Source organism: Lepus europaeus, chromosome 12 (assembly GCF_033115175.1).
Source record: "Lepus europaeus isolate LE1 chromosome 12, mLepTim1.pri, whole genome shotgun sequence".
Classification (NCBI taxonomy): domain Eukaryota; kingdom Metazoa; phylum Chordata; class Mammalia; order Lagomorpha; family Leporidae; genus Lepus; species Lepus europaeus.
The window spans coordinates 68,506,877-68,526,149 of NC_084838.1; the positions used below are offsets into that span (position 1 = coordinate 68,506,877).

The 19,273-nt window shown below is 43.4% G+C and overlaps 1 protein-coding gene across 2 annotated transcripts in view; it reads left to right on the top strand.

The window, feature by feature from the left end:
• The window catches only part of GLDC (glycine decarboxylase), a 133,472-nt gene that overhangs the window by 41,699 nt on the left and 72,500 nt on the right, over positions 1-19,273 (top strand). For both annotated transcript variants that reach the window (XM_062208271.1, XM_062208270.1), the window contains exon 3: positions 17,950-18,085. In XM_062208271.1, the coding sequence (XP_062064255.1) occupies positions 17,950-18,085 (136 nt within the window). The remainder of the gene's footprint in view (positions 1-17,949; positions 18,086-19,273) is intronic.

Here is a 19,273-nt window from a genome sequence, read left to right on the forward strand (position 1 = left end):
GCACTTTTTAAAGTGCTTTTCATATACAACTTACTATTTTTAAAAAATATTTATCTTTTATTTATTTGAAAGAGTTGAGGAGAGGAGAGGCAGAGAGAGAGAGGTCTTCCATCTGCTGTTTCACTCCCCAGATGGCTGCAACAGCTGGAGCTGTGCCTATCCAAAGCCAGGAGCTTCTTCTGGGTCTCCCATGAGGGTGCAGGGGTCTAAGGACCTTGAGCCATCTTCTGTTTTCCCAGGCCATAGCAGAGAGGTGGATCAGAAGTGGAGCTGCTGGGTCTCAAATGCCTATATGGGATGCCGGCACTGAAGGCAGCATCTTTACCCACCATGCCACAATGCTGGCCCCTCATATAATAACTTATTTATACTTTTTTTAAAAGATTTATTTTATTTATTTGAAAGACAGAGTTACAGAGAGAGGTAGAGACAGAGAGAGAGGTCTCCATCCGCTGATTCACTCCCCACATGGCTGCAACAGCCGGAGCTGCGTCTATCTGAAGCCAGGAGCTAGGAGCTTCTTGCGGGTCTCCCACATGGGTGCAGGAACCCAGGGACTTGGATCATCTTCTACTGCTTTCCCAGTCCATAGCAGAGAGCTGGATTGGAAGAGGAGCAGCCAGGACTTGAATCAATGCCTACATGGGATACCAGCGCTGCAGGCCAGGACTTTAACCTGCTGCACCACAGCACTGGCCCCAACTTATTTAATTCTTATCACAGCCCTACAAACTAAGTTCTATTATCATCTTCACTTTAGAAGGGAATAAACCATGGTATACCGAGAATGCATAAATTTCCCACAAGTGCACAGCTAGTAAGTGCTGGAAAATGCAAACCCTGGTGGTCCAGCTCCACGGTCTACATGAGGTCCTCTGTAAGGCAGTGAATATACAAAATAGAAACTCCTATCCTGACTCTTCTAAAGTCTGTAGTTTACAGCTGTGCACAGACCTCGTCATACTAGAATCACTGCCGTATGCCAGTCACCCCAGTGCAAATGCAGCAGTGTGCTAAGGGCTCAGGTGTGGGAACACTCAGATCCCCACCACCGGAATGGTGGATGGGGTCATGGAAGAACTCTAGTAAGGCTGATTATTGAGGGATTAGCAGTGATGCTCTACTGGACAGGCTATGGGAGGTTGGCTATAGGCAGAAGGATGAGCATGTACAGGACAGAATGGCCCCAGGAGAATTGGAAAGTACAGTGGATTTTTCGGTCATGAAGGCTGCTCCCCACTTTATTTTAGATACTTCGGGAGGTGCTTTGAAAATACACTTTATCAATTGATCTCCCTGTAAGTCATTGTGTAGAGAAACAAGGAAAGTTACTCAGATCAAAATCTTGTTTCATCCTGTTCAAGGGAAATTCTTACATATCTACCTACACACATGACTGGGTATTGATTTCTCTGAATGGTGTTGTTCTGATGACTAGCTTTCTAATCATTACTTTGCATTTTCTGGGTTTTCTACAACACTTTAATTTTGTAATTAATACAATTAACAAAACTAGTCAATCACTTTTAGATGTGTATGCCTACCTGTGCAGTCTTTTCAGCAAAGTCATCTGAATAAAACCAGACTGACCTAGATTGAACCAATCTTGCAGAAGCTGCAGGGATTAAAGTTTACACAAAATTGCACATTGCTTATCATTAGCATGTTTTGGAAGAGGGAAGAGAAACTAAACCACCGAATGTTAAATTATTCAGCCAGAGCTAAAGAGCTGAGCTGTCAGAATGACTCTTTTTTGTTTGTTTGTTTAAAGATTTATTTATTTATTTGAAAGTCAGAGTTACACAGAGAGAAGGAGAGGCAGAGAGAGAGAGAGAGAGAGAGAGAGAGAGAGTTCTTCCATCCACTGGTTCACTCCCCAGCTGCCCGAAAAGGCTGGAGCTATGCTGATCTGAAGCCAGGACCCAGGAGCCTCTTCCCGGTCTCCCATGTGGGTGCAGGGGCCCAAGGTTTTGGGCCACCTTCCATTGCTTTCTATGAGCTGGATCAGAAGTGGAGCAGCCGGGACTTGAACTGGGACCCATATGTGATGCTAGCACTGTAGGTGGCAGATTTACCCGATACGCCACAGCGCTGGCCCCCGGAATGACTCTTGAGTGTTCTGATGTGTATTGGTCAGAGTGATTTTTACTGAATGGTAAATGGAGTGCAATTACCAGGAGTCACTAGTAACTTTGTCACTCCAGTCAGGTTGGGCACTTCCCTGAACTGACACACCAAAGGCACCTAGTATGGGACAGCTGCTCTCCAGCTGTTGCTTTGGTGATGTCCATCATCAGGCTCTGCCTGTGGGCTCCTCAGCCCATGACAAAGCTCTCCCTTGGCCATTTCTGGCTCTGTCAATTCCTAGCTTATATGAGTTATTTTTTCATCTTTAGAGTGATTTTAATAGATTTTCGTTTAACAAATGTGGAAATAAATTAGAAACAACCAAATGAGAAATGCCAAGGCTATTTTGAACTTGTTATAATAAGGGAATCAGACCAGCAATTTGGCAGAAGAGAGAGAAATTTTTCAAAACATGTTAATGCTAAAAATGAAACCTTATAAAGTGAGATTTCTAGTTTGCATTTTAATTTTAAAAGGGGAAAATGACATGAGTCATCTCTTTTTAAAATAAATATCTTCACCCCCCACTTCTATTTTTTTGAAAAAGATTTATTTTATTTCTTTGAAAGACAATGTTACACAAAGGGAGAGACCTGCTTTCCCAGGAACATTAGCAGGGAGTTGGAACAGAAGTGGAGCAGCTGGGGCTTGAACTGGCACTTAAACGGGATGCCAGTTTCCCAGTTTCAGAGGCAGCAGCTTTAGGTGTTACTCCCCTCCACTTCCAAGAGGATAAACTTCCACATTTATCTGAATATCCCATGATTGATGACATCAGTATTCTAAAATCCCTTCAAGGGTTATATAACAATACTCGAGTACTTCCCTAATTGTATCTCACACACTGCACTTTGCTGTTCTTTTTCTCAGTGAAGGTATTGCCTTTGAGTTTCTTCCTTCTGATATAACACATTTACACACACACAAACATAATCAATGTAAAGACACCATTTTTGCTTCTAACAGGAGATAAATTTCAACTCCCTACCTGGTTTCAGAAATGACTATCCATCCAATTTTATATCATTTTTGAATACTCATGACATTTTTCCATAGTTCTCTTGGCACTTAGGACTTTTTTTTTTTTTTTTTTTTGTATACAGAAGATCAGTTTAGTATATATTAGGTAAAGATTTCAACATTTTGCCCATATAGCAACATAAAGTGAAAAAACTACCATTGGATTACTAATTATAGCATTAAATAGCAATGTACAGCACATTAAAGACAGAGATCCTACATAATTTTTTTTTTCAAATTAATTAATTTTCTATGCCATTTCCATTTTAACACCAGGTTGTTGTTTTTTTTTTTCATTTCCAATTCTCTTTATATACAGAAGATCACTTCAGTATATAATTAGTAAAGACCTCATCAGTTTGTGCCCACACAGAAACGCAAAGTATAAAAATACTGTTTCAGTACTAGTTATAGCATCACTTGGCTTTAGACGACACATTAGGGACAGATCCCACATGGGGTGTAAGTACACAGTGACTCCTGTTGCTGATTTAACAATTTGACACTCCTGTTCATGGCGTCAGTAATCTCCCTAGGCTCTAGTCATGAGTTGCCAGGGCTATGGAAGCCTTTAGAGTTCCCCTTTTAAAATTAAAATGCAAACTAGAAATCTCACTTTATAAGGTTTCATTTTTAGCATTAACATGTTTTGAATTTTCTTATTTTTTGACAAGAAAAATATACAAACGTGCTGATGTGATAATGGACCAAACAAGACATTGCAATTTCTTTTTTTTTAATTTATTATTTGAAACCAGATATATATATATATATATATATATATATATATATAGAGAGAGAGAGAGAGAGAGAGAGAGAGATCTTCCATCTACTTGTTCAGTCCCCAAATGGCTGCAACAGCTGGGGCTGGACCAAGCAGAAGCCAGCAGCCAGGAACTTCTTACAGGTCTCTCCACATGGGTGCAGAGGCCCATGAACTTGAGTCATATTCTGCTGCTTTCCCAGGTGCATTAGCAGGAAACTGGATCTGAAGTGGAGCAGACTCGAGCTAGCTGCCCAAACAGGATGCTGGCACTGCAGGCAGAGGCTTAACCTTCTATGCCACAGTATTGGCCCCAGGACATGCAATTTCTACAAAAAAATAAAATGGAAAAATTTTTTCTTTATGCCTTTATTTTTTTAAAGGACCATGGATTCCATCCAGCATCATTAAGGATATTTTATATATATAAATGAAAATACTTCTTTAGCATTATTTTTTAAATTGACTCTTGGAAAGGCCACTGTTATCAGTTATTTTTTCATACGTAAGAAATTACTGGGCTGGCACCATGGCTCAACAGGCTAATCCTCTGCCTTGTGGCGCTGGCACACCGGGTTCTAGTCCTGGTTGGGGCGCCGGATTCTATCCCGGTTGCCCCTCTTCCAGGCCAGCTCTCTGCTGTGGCCCGGGAAGGCAGTGGAGGATGGCCCAAGTCCTTGGGCCCTGCACCTGCATGGGAGACCAGGAGAAGCACCTGTCTCCTGGCTTCGGATCAGCGCAGTGCGCTGGCCGCAGCGCACGGGCCGCGGCGGCCATTGGAGGGTGAACCAACGGCAAAAGGGAAGACCTTTCTCTCTGTCTCTCTCTCTCTCTCACTATCCACTCTGCCTGTTAAAAAAAAAAAAAAAAGAAAGAAAGAAATTACTGCAAAATTCAGTGGCTTACAATAAACAGTTAATATACTTACAGTTCCTATTGGTCAAGAATTCAAGATTAGCTAGGGGTTCTGCTGTAGAGTCTCTGCTAAAGTTGCAGTCACACGCTGGCCAATGCTCAACCAGAGCTGGAGGATCCACTTTCAAGGTGGCTCATTCAGATTGCTAGCAACTTGGTGCTATTTGCTATTTGCACCAAGTTCCTCCTCATATGGATGTCTCCACAGATTGCTTTAGTGTCCTCACAATATGGTAGCTGGATTCCCCAGAGCCAGTGATTCAAGGGAGAGAGAAAGCCAAGCAGAAGCTATCATTTTATGACCTAGCCTCAGAAGTCCCATACTATCACTTATGCCATCCTCTGTTCATTAGAGTCAGTCATTAAGTATGGACTGCATTCAGAGGAAAGAAAAAGTATAAACAGATTTGCATATATATATATATATATATATAACTTACTTTTTAGAATAGTTTTAGGCTCATAAAGAATTTAAGCATAAATACAGGTGTTTCCTATATACCCTCTGTCTTTATTCAAGCACAGCTTTCCCCATTATCAACATTACCTACCAGAGTGGTTTGTATAGTTGGGGAACCTACATCAAAGCCCCCAGACTACTCAGATCTGTTGTTTTTGAATTGGTGTTTCTTATTACATTTATTACCAGTGGATTTTTGATCTATTGTCATCAAAATGTCACATCCGTTTCCATTCTGAATTGCTTGAAAGACTTCTATGGATAATAAGATATTACTTTAGTCACTGGATGCACAATTATCAGGAGGTAAAAGATCATAGAGTTCCCAATTATAAGGAGACAAATATTGAATAGATCTATGGGTCTGCAAATATGACAGCTGCTTATCTGAGGTTATGACATGAGTAGAGGCATGGTAGTGTGAACATACATGGTTATTTGAGGGATAATGAACAGATCGTGCTAATAGAACCTTAGGTTGCAAAGAGGTACGGAGAACCAAGGTGTGGTACCTTAATGGAGGGCTCAGAGCTATAAGGGATTTTTTTTTTTTCACTCTAAGTAATGGGGAGATATTTAAAGTTACTATGAAGGGAAGTGGAAGAATTCAGCTTTTGTTTTTCAGAGTCAGGGAAACCAGGTAGGAGATTATTGGGAAGATTAGATGAGAGATGTTAAATGTGTTAGTTGAAGTTCTCCAGGAAAAAGACACCAAAATACTAGATACAAAATAAATTTACTGGGAGTGGGAGCAGGAGAAGGCAGGAGACCCTTCAAATTATTTCAAATCTGACCTCCGTGGAAGGAGAGAAAGATAGAAGGAAGATTGGGTAGGAAGAATCTTTTTAAAAAAAATATTTATTTATTTTATTTGAAAGAGTTACACAGAGAGAGAAGGAGAGGCAGACAGAGAAAGAGAGTGCAAGATCTTCCATCTGCTGGTTCACTCCCCAATTGGCTGCAACAGGTGGAGCTGTGCCCGTCAGAAGCCAGGAGCCAGGAGCTTCCTCTGGGTCTCGCATATGGATGCAGGGGCCCAAGGACTTGGGCCATCTTCTACTGCTTCCCCAGTCCATAGCAGAGAGGTGGATTGGAAGTAGAGCAGCTGGGACTTGAACCGGTGCCCAATATGGGATGCCAGCACTGCAGGCAGCAGCTTTACCCACTACGCCACAGCGCTGGCCCCAGGAAGAATCTTAACACAACAGCACAAGTATAAGAAGGTTTCAGTCGGGCCAGGAGGGAGTTCTTGAACTAAAATCACTTATCTGAGAAGTCTCATGTCTCACAAGAATGAGTCTGTATTAGTTCTGTTGGGCTTAGTCATTGGTTGGAGGAAGCCCCGGGGAAGCATGGTTTGGGAACAAACGTGTTGGTTGCTCCTGAGGGGCAGCAGATGACAGCAGATAGGGCTGTCAGTCAGTTTGTAGGCTTTGGTGCCTCTGAGTTATGGTGATATCTTTAATAGAGCGGGAACAGGCAGGAGAAAGACTTGGCAGAAGGAGAGACCAAGTCCTGCTTAAATGGAATTAGACTTGAGATGGTTGTGGAACATGGATTTGGAAAGCTTGAAGCAAGAGTTGCAAAGTAGAGTTTAGAGCTCAAGAGAATGATAGAGATAGAGTTCCAAATTTTGTGAGTCTTCTGAAAGAATCCATGGGAATTAGTGAGAATTCCCAGAGATAGAGTGTGGGGAAGAAAGTAAAAGCCAAGATATTGGGAAATAGAGCATGTGGAAGGAAGGAGGCACAGCAGTCTGAGATGAAGTCATCAGAGTCCGGAGGACACATTTGAGTCAGGGGTTGTCATCCCCAGTATCATATTCTGACCCTTTCTTAGGCACAAAAGGGAAGAAAGTCCACATAATCATATAAGGATCCTTTGAGTGGGGAGAATTTGAAGGGCTGCCTGTCTGAGGATCTCTGCATGACAAGAAGGAAGGGTGAAACTAAGCATTAGGAAAAAGTGGAATTTCATCTGGCTGGTAAGGAGTCTAGATTAAACAATATGGAGATTGAATGGCATCTGGTAGTTAGGTAAAAAAGATTTACTCATTTATTTGAAAGGCAGAGTTACAGAGTGTCAGTTATTGCTCTGGGAGCAGGGACAGGGAAAGGAGAGTTCACCTGAGGTTGAGGATAGGCCAAGTTAAGTGCCAAGGACTTCAAGGTCTGCTAGTCAGATCAGGTCAGGTCAACTGGGTTTGGAGAGAGGTGAAGCAGTGTCTTCCACACTTTGCTTAGAAGCTCAGTGATCAAGCTTGAACTGGGAATGAGGGCCCAAGTTTGGGGCAGGTGCCAGGCAATGAGGTTGTGAAGTGCTTGTGGTTGGGTCTGTGTTCTGATTTCTATCTTTGTCTTCTTTCTATCCCACAAAATAGCATTGTGCTTGGTTTTAATAAGTCTCTAATACGACATAAGAATAACTTTGATCTTATTGTTTAAAAAAGATTTACTTATTTATTTGAAAGGCAGAGTTACACAGAGAGAGATCATTCATTCACTAGGTACTCCCCAAATGGCCGCAATGACCAGGCCAAGCCAGGCCAAAGCCAGGAGCAGGGGCCCAAGCACTTGGGCCATCTTTGGCTGCTTTCCCAGGCGCATTAGCAGAGAGCTGGATTGGAAGTGGAGGCAACGATTTAACCCACTGCATCATAATGCCAGGCCCTTTGATCTCATTTTGCCTGTTTAAATTTTCTTAATTTATTAAGCCCAGAGTGTTTTTGTGAAGATGCAGACTAAGAATTTTATAAGAATTCCCGATGTCTGTAGCATTAATGTTCTAATTGATTGAACAATTAGGAAATAACATCTCTGAAAATTTGAGGTAATTAAAGGCACTGCATTATTTTACAAAAATTTCTTAATAGCTGCAGGCTTCCATTTATAAATGTTTCTCCAAACGCTGTGCTTTGAGGGATGTAGTTGAACCAAATGTGAGGACAATTTTGGTACTGATTTGTCATCATGGACTCTTTGATGGTTGAATTATTAGAAATATTGAGCTAGCTGTATATTAAAATTCAAACTAAATTTTAATTGAAACACATTAGTTCATTTGTATTTTCTCAACACTTGCTCTGTGCCTAGCAACCCATTATGCTCCTACCCACAAAGAGATTACAATGTACTTGGTGAAATTCTTGGTTGGTTGGACTGCAAATTTCCTCATATGCATATTCCTTTGATCTGTAAAAAAATGTTTCCCCAAGCATGATCAGTTGTTTGAATTGGACTCTTAGAACATACCCTTCTTTCCGCTCTTGTTTTTTCTCTTCGGGCCATAACAATCTACCCATGGGGCAGCAGAGAGAAGAAACAAGTACTCCAGGACTTCAACTCATTCTGATTTCAAACTCACCATTTGGTCTGATTACATAGGTCAGCTGGTATTCCAGATAAATATTATGAATTGCAATGTTTCTGTGTGTGTGTGTGTGTGTGTTTTAATGAAGAGAGGCCATGGTATTTTCCAGAAAGGATTATGATTCAAGTCCAAGGAGTAAAATAACAGTTATAGTACTCCTCATCCCTCCATCCCTACTGAGGATGCTTTTCTGGTTTTCCTATGGTAAGTAGGATCTTGAAGATCGTCTTTTGGGTGAGCAGGAAGAGCTGAAGGAAATACTAATTTGTATGGAGACATGGGACCAAAGATTCCTCAGACACATAGATAGGACATGCCTTAGCTCCTTTTGGGTAGAGGTGTCCTGGGGGGGACACTAACCTGAGAGTCATTAAGGAGATTGAATCAGGTGGTTTATTAATTGAAAAAGAAGACAAGGAAGAGCTTGGCAGGATCCGGGTGAGGGGAGTCAGAGTTCCAGCTGGCTTTCCATATAAAGCTTATTATTTTAAAAAATTTATTTTCTATTTATTTGAAAGGCAGAGTTATGGAGAGCAAAGACAGAGAGAGAGAAAGAGAGAGAGAGGTCTTCCATCTGGTTCACTCCCCAGATGGCCGTAATGGCTGGAGCCGCGTCAATCTGGAGCCAGGAGTTTCCTCCAGATCTCTCATGCAGGTGCAGAGGCCAAGGACTTGGGCCATCTTCTGCTGCTTTCCCAGGCCACAGCAGAGAGCTGGATTAGAAGTAGAGCAGCTGGGACTCAAACTGGTGCCCATATGGGATAACGGCACTGCAGGTGCTGGCTTTACCCACTATGCCACAGTTCCAGCCTTGAGATATTCTGTTAATAAACAAGTATATGCATATATATTATTCTTTTGAAAATATAAGTGAGACTGGCATTGTGGCATAGTGGGTAAAGCCACCGCCTGCAATGCTGGCATCCCATGTCGGTGCTATTTTGAGAGCTGGCTGCTCCACTTCTAATCTAGCTCCCTGCAAATGCACCTGGGAAAGCAGCAGAAGGTGGTCTAAGTGCTTTGGCCCCTGTACCCATGTGGGAGACCCTGATGAAGCCCCAGGCTCCTGGTTTCAGCCTGGCACAACCCTTGCTGTTGTAGCCATTTGAGGAGTGAACCAGTAGATGGAACATCTCTGTCTCTGTATCTCTCTCTCTCTCTCTCTGTACCTCTGACTTCCAAATATATATATATATATATATATGTCTACTATATATATACATATCTACTATATATATAGACAGAGAGAAAGAGCATAATATATATCCATCTAGAACCTGAGGCATAGTATTTTATTTGTCAAAGAACAAAAAACAAGCATAGATACTTTTTTTTTTTTTTTTAATCTTTTGACAGGCAGAGTGGATAGTGAGAGAGAGACAGAGAGAAAGGTCTTCCTTTTGCCGTTGGTTCACCCTCCAATGGCTGCCGTGGTAGCGCGCTGCGGCCGGCGCACTGCGCTGATCCGATGGCAGGAGCCAGGTACTTATCCTGGTCTCCCATGGGGTACAGGGCCCAAGTACTTGGGCCATCCTCCACTGCACTCCCTGGCCACAGCAGAGAGCTGGCCTGGAAGAGGGGCAACCGGGACAGGATCGGTGCCCCGACCGGGACTAGAACCCGGTGTGCCGGCGCCGCAAGGCGGAGGATTAGCCTAGTGAGCCGCGGCGCCGGCCACTTTTTTTTTTTTTAAACAGGCAGAGTGGACAGTGAGAGAGAGAGACAAAGAGAAAGGTCTTCCTTTTCCGTTGGTTCACCCACCAGTGGCCGCCGCGGCCCGTGCGCTGCGGCTGACGCACCATGCTGATCCGAAGCCAGGAGCCAGGTGCTTCTGGTCTCCCATGGGGTGCAGGGCCCAAGGATTTGGGCCATCCTCCACTGCACTCCCAGGCCACAGCAGAGAGCTGGCCTGGAAGAGGAGCAACCGGGACAGAATCCGGCACCTGACTGGGACTAGAACCCAGTGTGCCGGCACTGCAGGTGGAGGATTAGCCTATTGAGCCACGGTGCCGGCCATATAGATACATTTTTATTGTAATTGAGGCCAAAGCTATAATAGCACTGTGTTTGGGATTTTGGATTAAGCGTGGGGAAAATGTGCATAAGTAGTTTTCAGACATGGAGCAGAGTAGGTAATGTGGTGTAGCAAGTTACGCTGCCACTTGGGATGCTCGCATGCCGTATCAAGGTCCCTGGTTTCAGTCTTGACTACTCTGTTTCTGATCCAGCTTTCTGCTATTGCCCATCCTCTGGGAGAAAGCAGATGATAGCTCAAGTACTTGAGGCCTCTGCTATTGATGTGGGAGACCTGGGTGGAGTTCTAGGCTCCTGGCTTCAGTCTGGCCCAGACCCAGGTGATATGGGCATTTGGGGAATGAACTAGCTGATGGAAGATGTTAAGATGTAGCGGTATCATCACTCATTCAAACTACCTGTCTGTGGCAATAACATTTTTCCAGTTCTTGTGCAAATTTACATATGTCAGAAATTGAAACCTATCCCTAGTAATGCATTGAGTATTTAACAGCTAAATTAGCTTGTTCCTATTAAAAAATATTTATCTAGTGTAGTGATTGGTGCAAAGTTCTTATATTTTAGGTGTAAGTGGCATGAGTGTTGCTATTAGAAAGGCTCTTCTGTAGAAATATATAAGGAGGAATCATTTATTCTGAATCCTGAGAAGCAGGAACAGTAGGAGTCCTCACCTGCTGATTCTTAGGGAGTGGTACCCAGAGGCCACTGAATTCTGTTCTTGGTACTCAAGAACCAGGGCATTATGCAATGTGCTGAGGCAAAGGAATAAACAAGGTTAGAAACAGCAGTTTATTCCACAAGAAAGAAGTCACTGCTTAGATGTTGAAGGGTTGCTTTGGGTCCTTCATATTTGTCAGTGCCTGACTGCCCTGTACAACTGTAGGCTAGGAGATGGAAAATGACAGCTTGTTGCCAAGTGTTTATTCATGGAGGCTCCCTTCCTTTTTCTGTCTCATTTTCTCCCTGGTTAGTTTCATTGTACTTCACAGTCAGAAAGACAGTTACAGGAATTAGGCCGATACACAGAAACAAGCTCTTTTTGTCAAGCTGAAAGGAAAAATGTGAGGAATGTGTACTCCTTTGAAGTTTGCTCTGGGGCCAGATTTCATCTCCTTTCTCCTCTCCTCTTTGTCCACACCGCTTTCTTGGGTTCTGCTGCTCAGGGAGTTAGTGCCACGATCACCATTTAATAATGCTTCTCCTATTAAGTAGGGAAGGCTGCCACTTTGGGAGTGAGAACCCCACACTATTTTCTCTAGAAAAAGAGTTCTTTTCCAAGAGAGAACAGTGGTGGGCAATATGTACTTAGGAGGTTTTTTTTTTTTTTTTTTTTTTTTTTTTTTTTTGTAGACCTGTAACTTTTGCAGAGTAAATACATAAATCTTTTTTTTTTTTTTTTTTAATTCAGACACACAGTAAGCTGTGTACTTGACATACTTTTATTATATGTGGCTAGGGAAGCCTGAGATGTTAGATTCTGTCATGATAAAAGGCAGTTTAACTCTCTGTTAATCAAGTCAGAGTCTCTTGGTTTCTATCTGGGAAGTTTGATCATGATGAGCAATGGGTGAGTGAATGGGAAAAGCTTCCTACACCATTTATGCTTTCAGAAGCGTGACTAGGTATTTTACCTACTCTTGATGGCTCAAGAGTGTCCATTTGCATAGTGTACAGAGGACAGCGCATTCTATTGAATCACATTGTTCTCAACAGAAGATAAAATTGGTAATAAAATTGGTAATAAAATTGGTAAGAAACAACAGGAGGAAACTTGTATCACCCCAAGTTCGATAGGGGCAGAGTCCACCAATGCTTGGGAAGTTTGGCTGGTTGTGCAGGGACTAGAGAGTATATCTTTGTAGGGCTAGAAACTTGTTTCTCAAGTTTTGTTCATACCTCTAGGCATTACCTGTAATTTTGTTCTTCATTTATGCTAACTGTTCTTCATTACGCTAAAAATTTCAGGTTTTATTTTAAGATGTTAGTGGCTTTTTTTTTAGGATTTATTTATTTATTTGAAAGGCAGAGTTACAGAGAGGCAGAGGCACACACACACACATACACACACAGAGAGAGAGAGAGAGAGAGAGAGACAAAGAGAGGTCCTCCATCCACTGGTTCATTCCCCAGATAGCTGCAATGGTTGGGGCTGGGCTGATCTAAAGCCAGGAGCCAGAAGCTTCTTCTGGGTCTCCCACGTGGATGCAGGGGCCCAAGGACTTGGGCCATCTTCTACTGCTTCCCCAGGCCATACCAGAGAGCTGGATTGGAAGTGGAGCAGCTAGGACTCAAACCGGTACCCATTTGGGATGCCGGCAATTCAGGCAGCAGCTTTACCCACTACGCCATGGTGCCCGTCAGTGGCTGTCTTGAGGGATGCTGATGTGTATTTGGAAGGCTGAACTGATGTGGAATGTTCCAGTGGTTTCCTGGCTGATCTCTTCCTTGCTGTTGAAGGCATGGGGTGAAGGCACAACTGGGCCTAGGTGGCAGAAGACTGCTGAAGGAAGGGGAAATGGGAATTGGACTTTCTCACAACTGGGTTTTGACCTTTGACCATCTCTCATGGACAGCTCTGCTCGGGGTTATGAGAAAATGGGTTTTCTCATGAAGGAAAATTCAGACCCTCTCTACCATTCTGGTTGAGCATCTAGGATCTGCAGACATATCAGCACTGTGAACCAGTGGATGGAATACCTCTCTCTCTGTCTCTACCTCTCTCTGTAACTCTTTCAAATAAATAAAAATAAACATTAAAAAAAAGTAAGGCTTGTTGATCCTACAATGCCAATGCCCTATACAACCAATTTCTAAAGTCTACAGGCAAAATCAAAACAATACCTCTGAGTGCCTTTGTATGGATGAAGAACAGTAGATTTTTTTTTTTTTTAAGATTCTATTTATTTACTTGAAAGAGTTACAGAGAGGCAGAGGCAGAGAGAGAGAGCGAGCGAGAGTCAGTCATCCATCCACTGGCTTAAGAGAGAGAGAGTCTTCCATCCACTGGTTCATTCCCCATCCACTGGTTCATTCTGCAACAGCTGGATCTGAGCTGATCCAAAGCCAGGAGCCAGGAGGTTCTTCTGGGTCTCCCACATGGGTGCAGGGGCCCAAGGACTTGGAATATTTTCCACTGCTTTCCCAGGCCATAGCAGAGAGCTAGATCGAAAGTAAGCAGCCAGGGCTTGAACCAGCACCCATAGGGGATACCTGCACTGCAGGCAGTGGCTTTACCCACTGTGCCACAGCACTGGCCCCAGAGCAGTAGATTTTTGTTCCTAGTTGGGTGATCTAGGGTTTGATTTTAGTTTAGGATTCTTCTCAGATTCTTTTTTTATTTTTTAAATATTTATTTATTTGAAAGGCAGAGTTACACAGAGAGAGGGAGAGGCAGACAGAGAGAGAGAAAGAGGTCTTCCATCTGCTGGTTCACTCCCCAGTTGGCCACAATGGCTAGAGCTGCACCGATCAGGAGCCAGGAGCTTTCTCTGGGTCTCCCACGTGGGTACAGGGGCCCAAAGGCTTGGGCCATCTTCCACTGCTTTCCCAGGCCATAGTAGAGAGCTGGATCGGAAGTGGAACAGCCAGGACTTGAACCGGCTCCCATGTGGGATGCCAGCACTTCAGGTGGCGGCTTTACACACTACACCACAGTGTTGGGGCCTCCCCTAGAAGAATCTTTTTTTTTTTTTAAGATTTATTTTAGGGCCTGGCACCGTGGCTTACTTGCTTAATCATCCGCCTGTGGCGCCGACATCCCATGTGAGTGCTGGGTTCTAGTCCCGGTTCCTGCTCTTCCAGTCCAGCTCTCTGCTGTGGCCCGGGAAGGCAGTGGAGGATGGCCCAAGTGCTTGGGCCCCTGCACCCACATGGGAGACCAGGAGGAAGCACTTGGCTCCTGGCTTCATTTTAGCCCAGAGCTGGCCATAGCGGCCATTTGGAGAGTGAACCAACAGAAGGAAGGCATTTCTTTCTGTCTCTTTCTCTCACTGTCTATAACTCAGCCTGTCAAATTAAAAAAAATTATTTTAGAAGAATCTTAATGTGTGGGACGAGTGTTTAATTATCCAGCAGGGCTGAAGGACAGTACAATCTCTCCTGGAAATGGAAGTTAGAGCTCCCTTTGTTATTTTAATAGGGCTGCCATAACAATATATCACAACAGGAATTTATTCTCTCACAGTTCTGTAAGTCAGAAGTCCAAAATTAAGGTATTGACAGCCTTGGTTCCTTTTTGGAGGTTCTGAGGGAAAATCTGCTCCTAACCTCTCTCCTAGCTTCTGGCTGTTTTTAGCAATCCTTGGTATTCCTTGGCTTGTCGATGCATCACTGCAGTCTCTGCTTCCATCATTACGTAGCGTTTTCTCTCAGTCTGTGTCTCTGTGTCCAAATTTTCCCCTTCTCATTGCATTAGGACTACCTGATCCCATTTTAAACTTGATTTCATCAGGAAAGATCCTATTTTCAAGTAAGTTTACTTTCTCAGGTACTGGGCGTCAGGGTGTCAACATATCATTTTGGGGGACACAGTTCAACCCATAACACTACTCTTACTACCTCCCTTTTGGACTGTTGTATTGGCCTCGCACCGTATCTTCCCGTGTCCTTGGTGTCCCTTCTGTGAGTCCTCTACATCATCAGTAGAATGGTCTTCTATGATGTTGAAAGACACATCACTCTCCAGCTTGAAAATACTCCATGACTTCCCAAGGCTAACCTCTTGATTTGGCAAAGCCCTTCACAGACTGTTCTCATTTGAGATCTGGACCTTTTGTCCTCATGGCATAATATGTAGCAGGGACCTGTCCCTCTTGCTCAGGATCTTAATTGAAACTGGCCTTGCCTGCCAGGCACTGCTAATTAATTTCCCCTCCTACTGGGCTACTGACTCACTCTGCCCTAAGATTACTTGGGAAGTGATTGAATGTCTTGCTTGTTCCTAAGGATTCTGTCTTTGCATATTTCCTCACATGTTGGTTTCTTGTGCTTTCACTTATATTCTAAACTTTCACTGGAAGAAGGCTAGACTGTACCTACTCCATAAGGCAGTTGGATTATTCTTACTCATGAAGGTGATAGTCATAGAATTATCTGAATTATCTGTCCTTTTTTTTTTTTTTTTTTTTAACAAGCAGAGTTAGAGAGAGAGAGAGAGACAGAGAGAAAGGTCTTCCTTCCGCTGGTTCACCCCCCAAATGGCTGCTATGGCCGGCGCGCTGCGCCAATCCGAAGCCAGGAGCCAGGTGCTTCCTCCTGGTCTCCCATGTGGGTGCAGGACCCAAGCACTTGGGCTACCCTCCACTGCCCTCCTGGGCCACAGCAGAGAGCTGGACTGGAAGAAGAGCAACCGGGACAGAATCCGGCGCCCCAACCTGGACTAGAATCCTGTGTGCTGGCGCCGCAGGTGGAGGATTAGCCAAGAGAGCCGCGGCGCTGGCCTGAATTATCTGTTCTTTCCTTAGTTGTCGCTGGCACAGCAACTTGTCTCATTCATTTATTTGCTTTGAAAACACATGGTGTGAGAGTGGGGCAAGTGTGAGAGTGAGGCAGAGGGTGGGAATATTTTCACTGTGGGAAAAGAAGGATTGACATGAATAATATTCAGAAAGAGTTCAGCAGGGTTGAAACAATGTGAGACCTCTTCCTGGTGAATTTGCTGTCTTGATTTTGCTACACCTAGGTTTTCTCTGATATAGCAAAAATAAAAACTGTCAGTTCCAGCCTTTGAGTTATTGAGTCCTTTAGAAGATCGTAAAGGAGTGAGACATTTGCCTAAGTAATTATGTCCTAGTTAACTTCTAGTTGCATAATCTATCCATATGCAGAAGAGCAGAGAATGAACCATATAATGTCATTGGTGTCTAAAATGTGCCTTACCATACAAGTGCTGTACATGTACCAGGGTCGGCTTCACCCACTGGGTTAAAGTGTGGAATCTGGAATTAGAGAGACTAGAATAATAATACTTTAAATTGAAACTATTTGATATTCGGCAAGTAATCCTCTTCAAGCCTCAATTTCCTAGGCTGTACAAAGACAATTTCTGGCAGAGTGGGGGCTGGACTGTGGTGCAGCTGGTTAAACTGTTCCCTACAGCACTGGCAACCCACATGGGCGCCACTTTAAGTTCTGGCTACTCCACCTCGGATCCAGCTCCCAGCTAATGTGCTTGGGAAAGAAGTGGAAAATGGCCCAAGTCCTTGGGCCCCAACACCCACATAGGAGACATGGGTGAAGCTCCTGGCTCCTAGCTTCCAGCCTCAGTATGGCCAACTCCTGGCCGATGTGGCCATTAGTGGTCTGCTTCCAAGAACTTTTATAATTTGTAATCACACAGTGCCTTAATGGGAATGTTGGTTAAAATTACTTGTGCTTTTATTATGACTGATATATTTTTTTGATGACAGACTTTTTATACCTTTTCAGTAATGCAGAAGGAAAATGTCTGACTCAGTGAAACAATTTTAGAGGAAATATAGGTTATGTGTTATTTAAGACTAAATCCTTGCCTATTTCCAGAAAGTATAACATGGAAAGCAATATTTTACTGAGCATAAGACAGAATTTTCATTTAGAGTAAATACATTAGAAAAAGCAGTAGAGCCGGCGCCGCGGCTCAATAGGCTAATCCTCCGCCTAGCGGTGCCGGCACACCGGGTTCTAGTCCCGGTCGGGGCACCGATCCTGTCCCGGTTGCCCCTCTTCCAGGCCAGCTCTCTGCTGTGGCCAGGGAGTGCAGTGGAGGATGGCCCAAGTACTTGGGCCCTGCACCCCATGGGAGACCAGGATAAACACCTGGCTCCTGCCATCGGATCAGCGCGGTGCGCCGGCCGCAGCGCGCTACCGCGGCGGCCATTGGAGGGTGAACCAACGGCAAAAGGAAGACCTTTCTCTCTGTCTCTGTCTCTCACTGTCCACTCTGCCTGTCAAAAATAAAAAAAAAAAAAAAAGAAAAAAGAAAAAGAAAAAGCAGTAGAAAAAACCTCATATGAAGCAAGTGTTAAAAGTGAGGAATTCTGGTGAACCAAAAAAAAAAAAAAAAAACCTAGAAAAAATGTCATAAAATTATGAGAGACCACACTACTGTTTTGGGAATTTTTTCAAATTTCTACATACTTTTTTTTGGTTGGACAAATGATTCTTATATTTTCCATATAACTGTTCTCCTAAAAAATGTTAAAATAAAATGAGGGTTTTTGAACTATAGAGTTCTTTTTTGAGACATTTTTGTTTGTAACATTTCTCTCTTTCTTATAATCAGGTGAAAATGAAATCCTTTCAACTCTGCGAGCCATTTCAAGGAAGAATCTGATCTGGAGATCATATATTGGCATGGGCTATTATAACTGCTCAGTGCCCCAGGCAATTTTGCGGAACTTATTGGAGAACTCAGGATGGTAAAGTACCTCTGAAAGAACAGGAATGCTATGATTTGCGTCATTCTCCCCATCTTCCATCTTTCCTCATGGTGTCTAAGAACCTACTCACTGACACCTACTCCCAAGTGCTATCTTCAGGAACTTTTCTGGGTTGAGAAATTTCCTTGCTCAAATGTTGAGGAAATAGAAACTTCCCACTTTTATTCCCATAAATTCTTCTAGCACCTGAAATTATTGATACTGGTAACATCTTCCTCTCTGCAACTTAATTTGCCTTTGAATGTCAATAAAAGGGAGTGGGGTGGGCAGATCCAGGACATTACTCCTCTTTGGAGACCCTGGGGTTTCAGGCTATGTCTGAGCTCACTCAGTCTGTTTTGGACCCTGGAAGAGAATACACTGTGCACTGTCAGGATTATGAGATGGCAGAGAAACATGTCCCCTCTCCCTTCATATTCTAGGTTCACAATCTACTGAAAAAGAAGCCATGGTGTTAGATAAATGAAGATCATAATACCAGCTTTGTTCCCAGTGTGTGTTCTGTAGAAAGGCTCTTCTAGTAGAGATAAGAGAAGGATCTGAGCTGTTTATGTCATTACTTGTTCCCATCTCGCCAATCAGATAAGTTACTCTGCCTCTTCTAGGTTTGCATGTGTGTGCACATGTGCATGCCTGTCTATCCAAACCACTGAGTCCCCTGGCTACTCCAGTCCTCTCTAACTGGGCAAAACTGAAAAATGCTTCTGCATTTGAAGGAAAACCTCTAGTCATTTCCGTGCTATTTGCTGTTTGATATAAAGAACCAAATAGAGGTCACATCCAATTACTGTAGGAGATACTTTGGCAATTACTTGACATGCAGACATCATGGGTCAAAAAGTGTCTGAGGGCAGATAAGAGCATTTACTTCAGTCCATGGGCTAATAATGTCTAACTGTAGACCAGGACAGGTAGGGACTCCCAGGCCTTTCTTTTCCTCCTTTTTAGGTAAGTACCATTTTATACACCAGAATCTTTGAATTGAAACTTTATTTCAAATGATGCCTTAGTCTTTTTTTTTTTTTTTAAAGATTTATTTATTTGAAAGTCAGAGTTAACAGAGAGAGGAGAAGCAGAGGGGGGGGGGGGGTCTTCCATCCGATGGTTCACTCCCCAGTTGGCTGCAATGGCCGGAGCTGTGCCAATCGGAAGCCAGGAGCCAGGAGC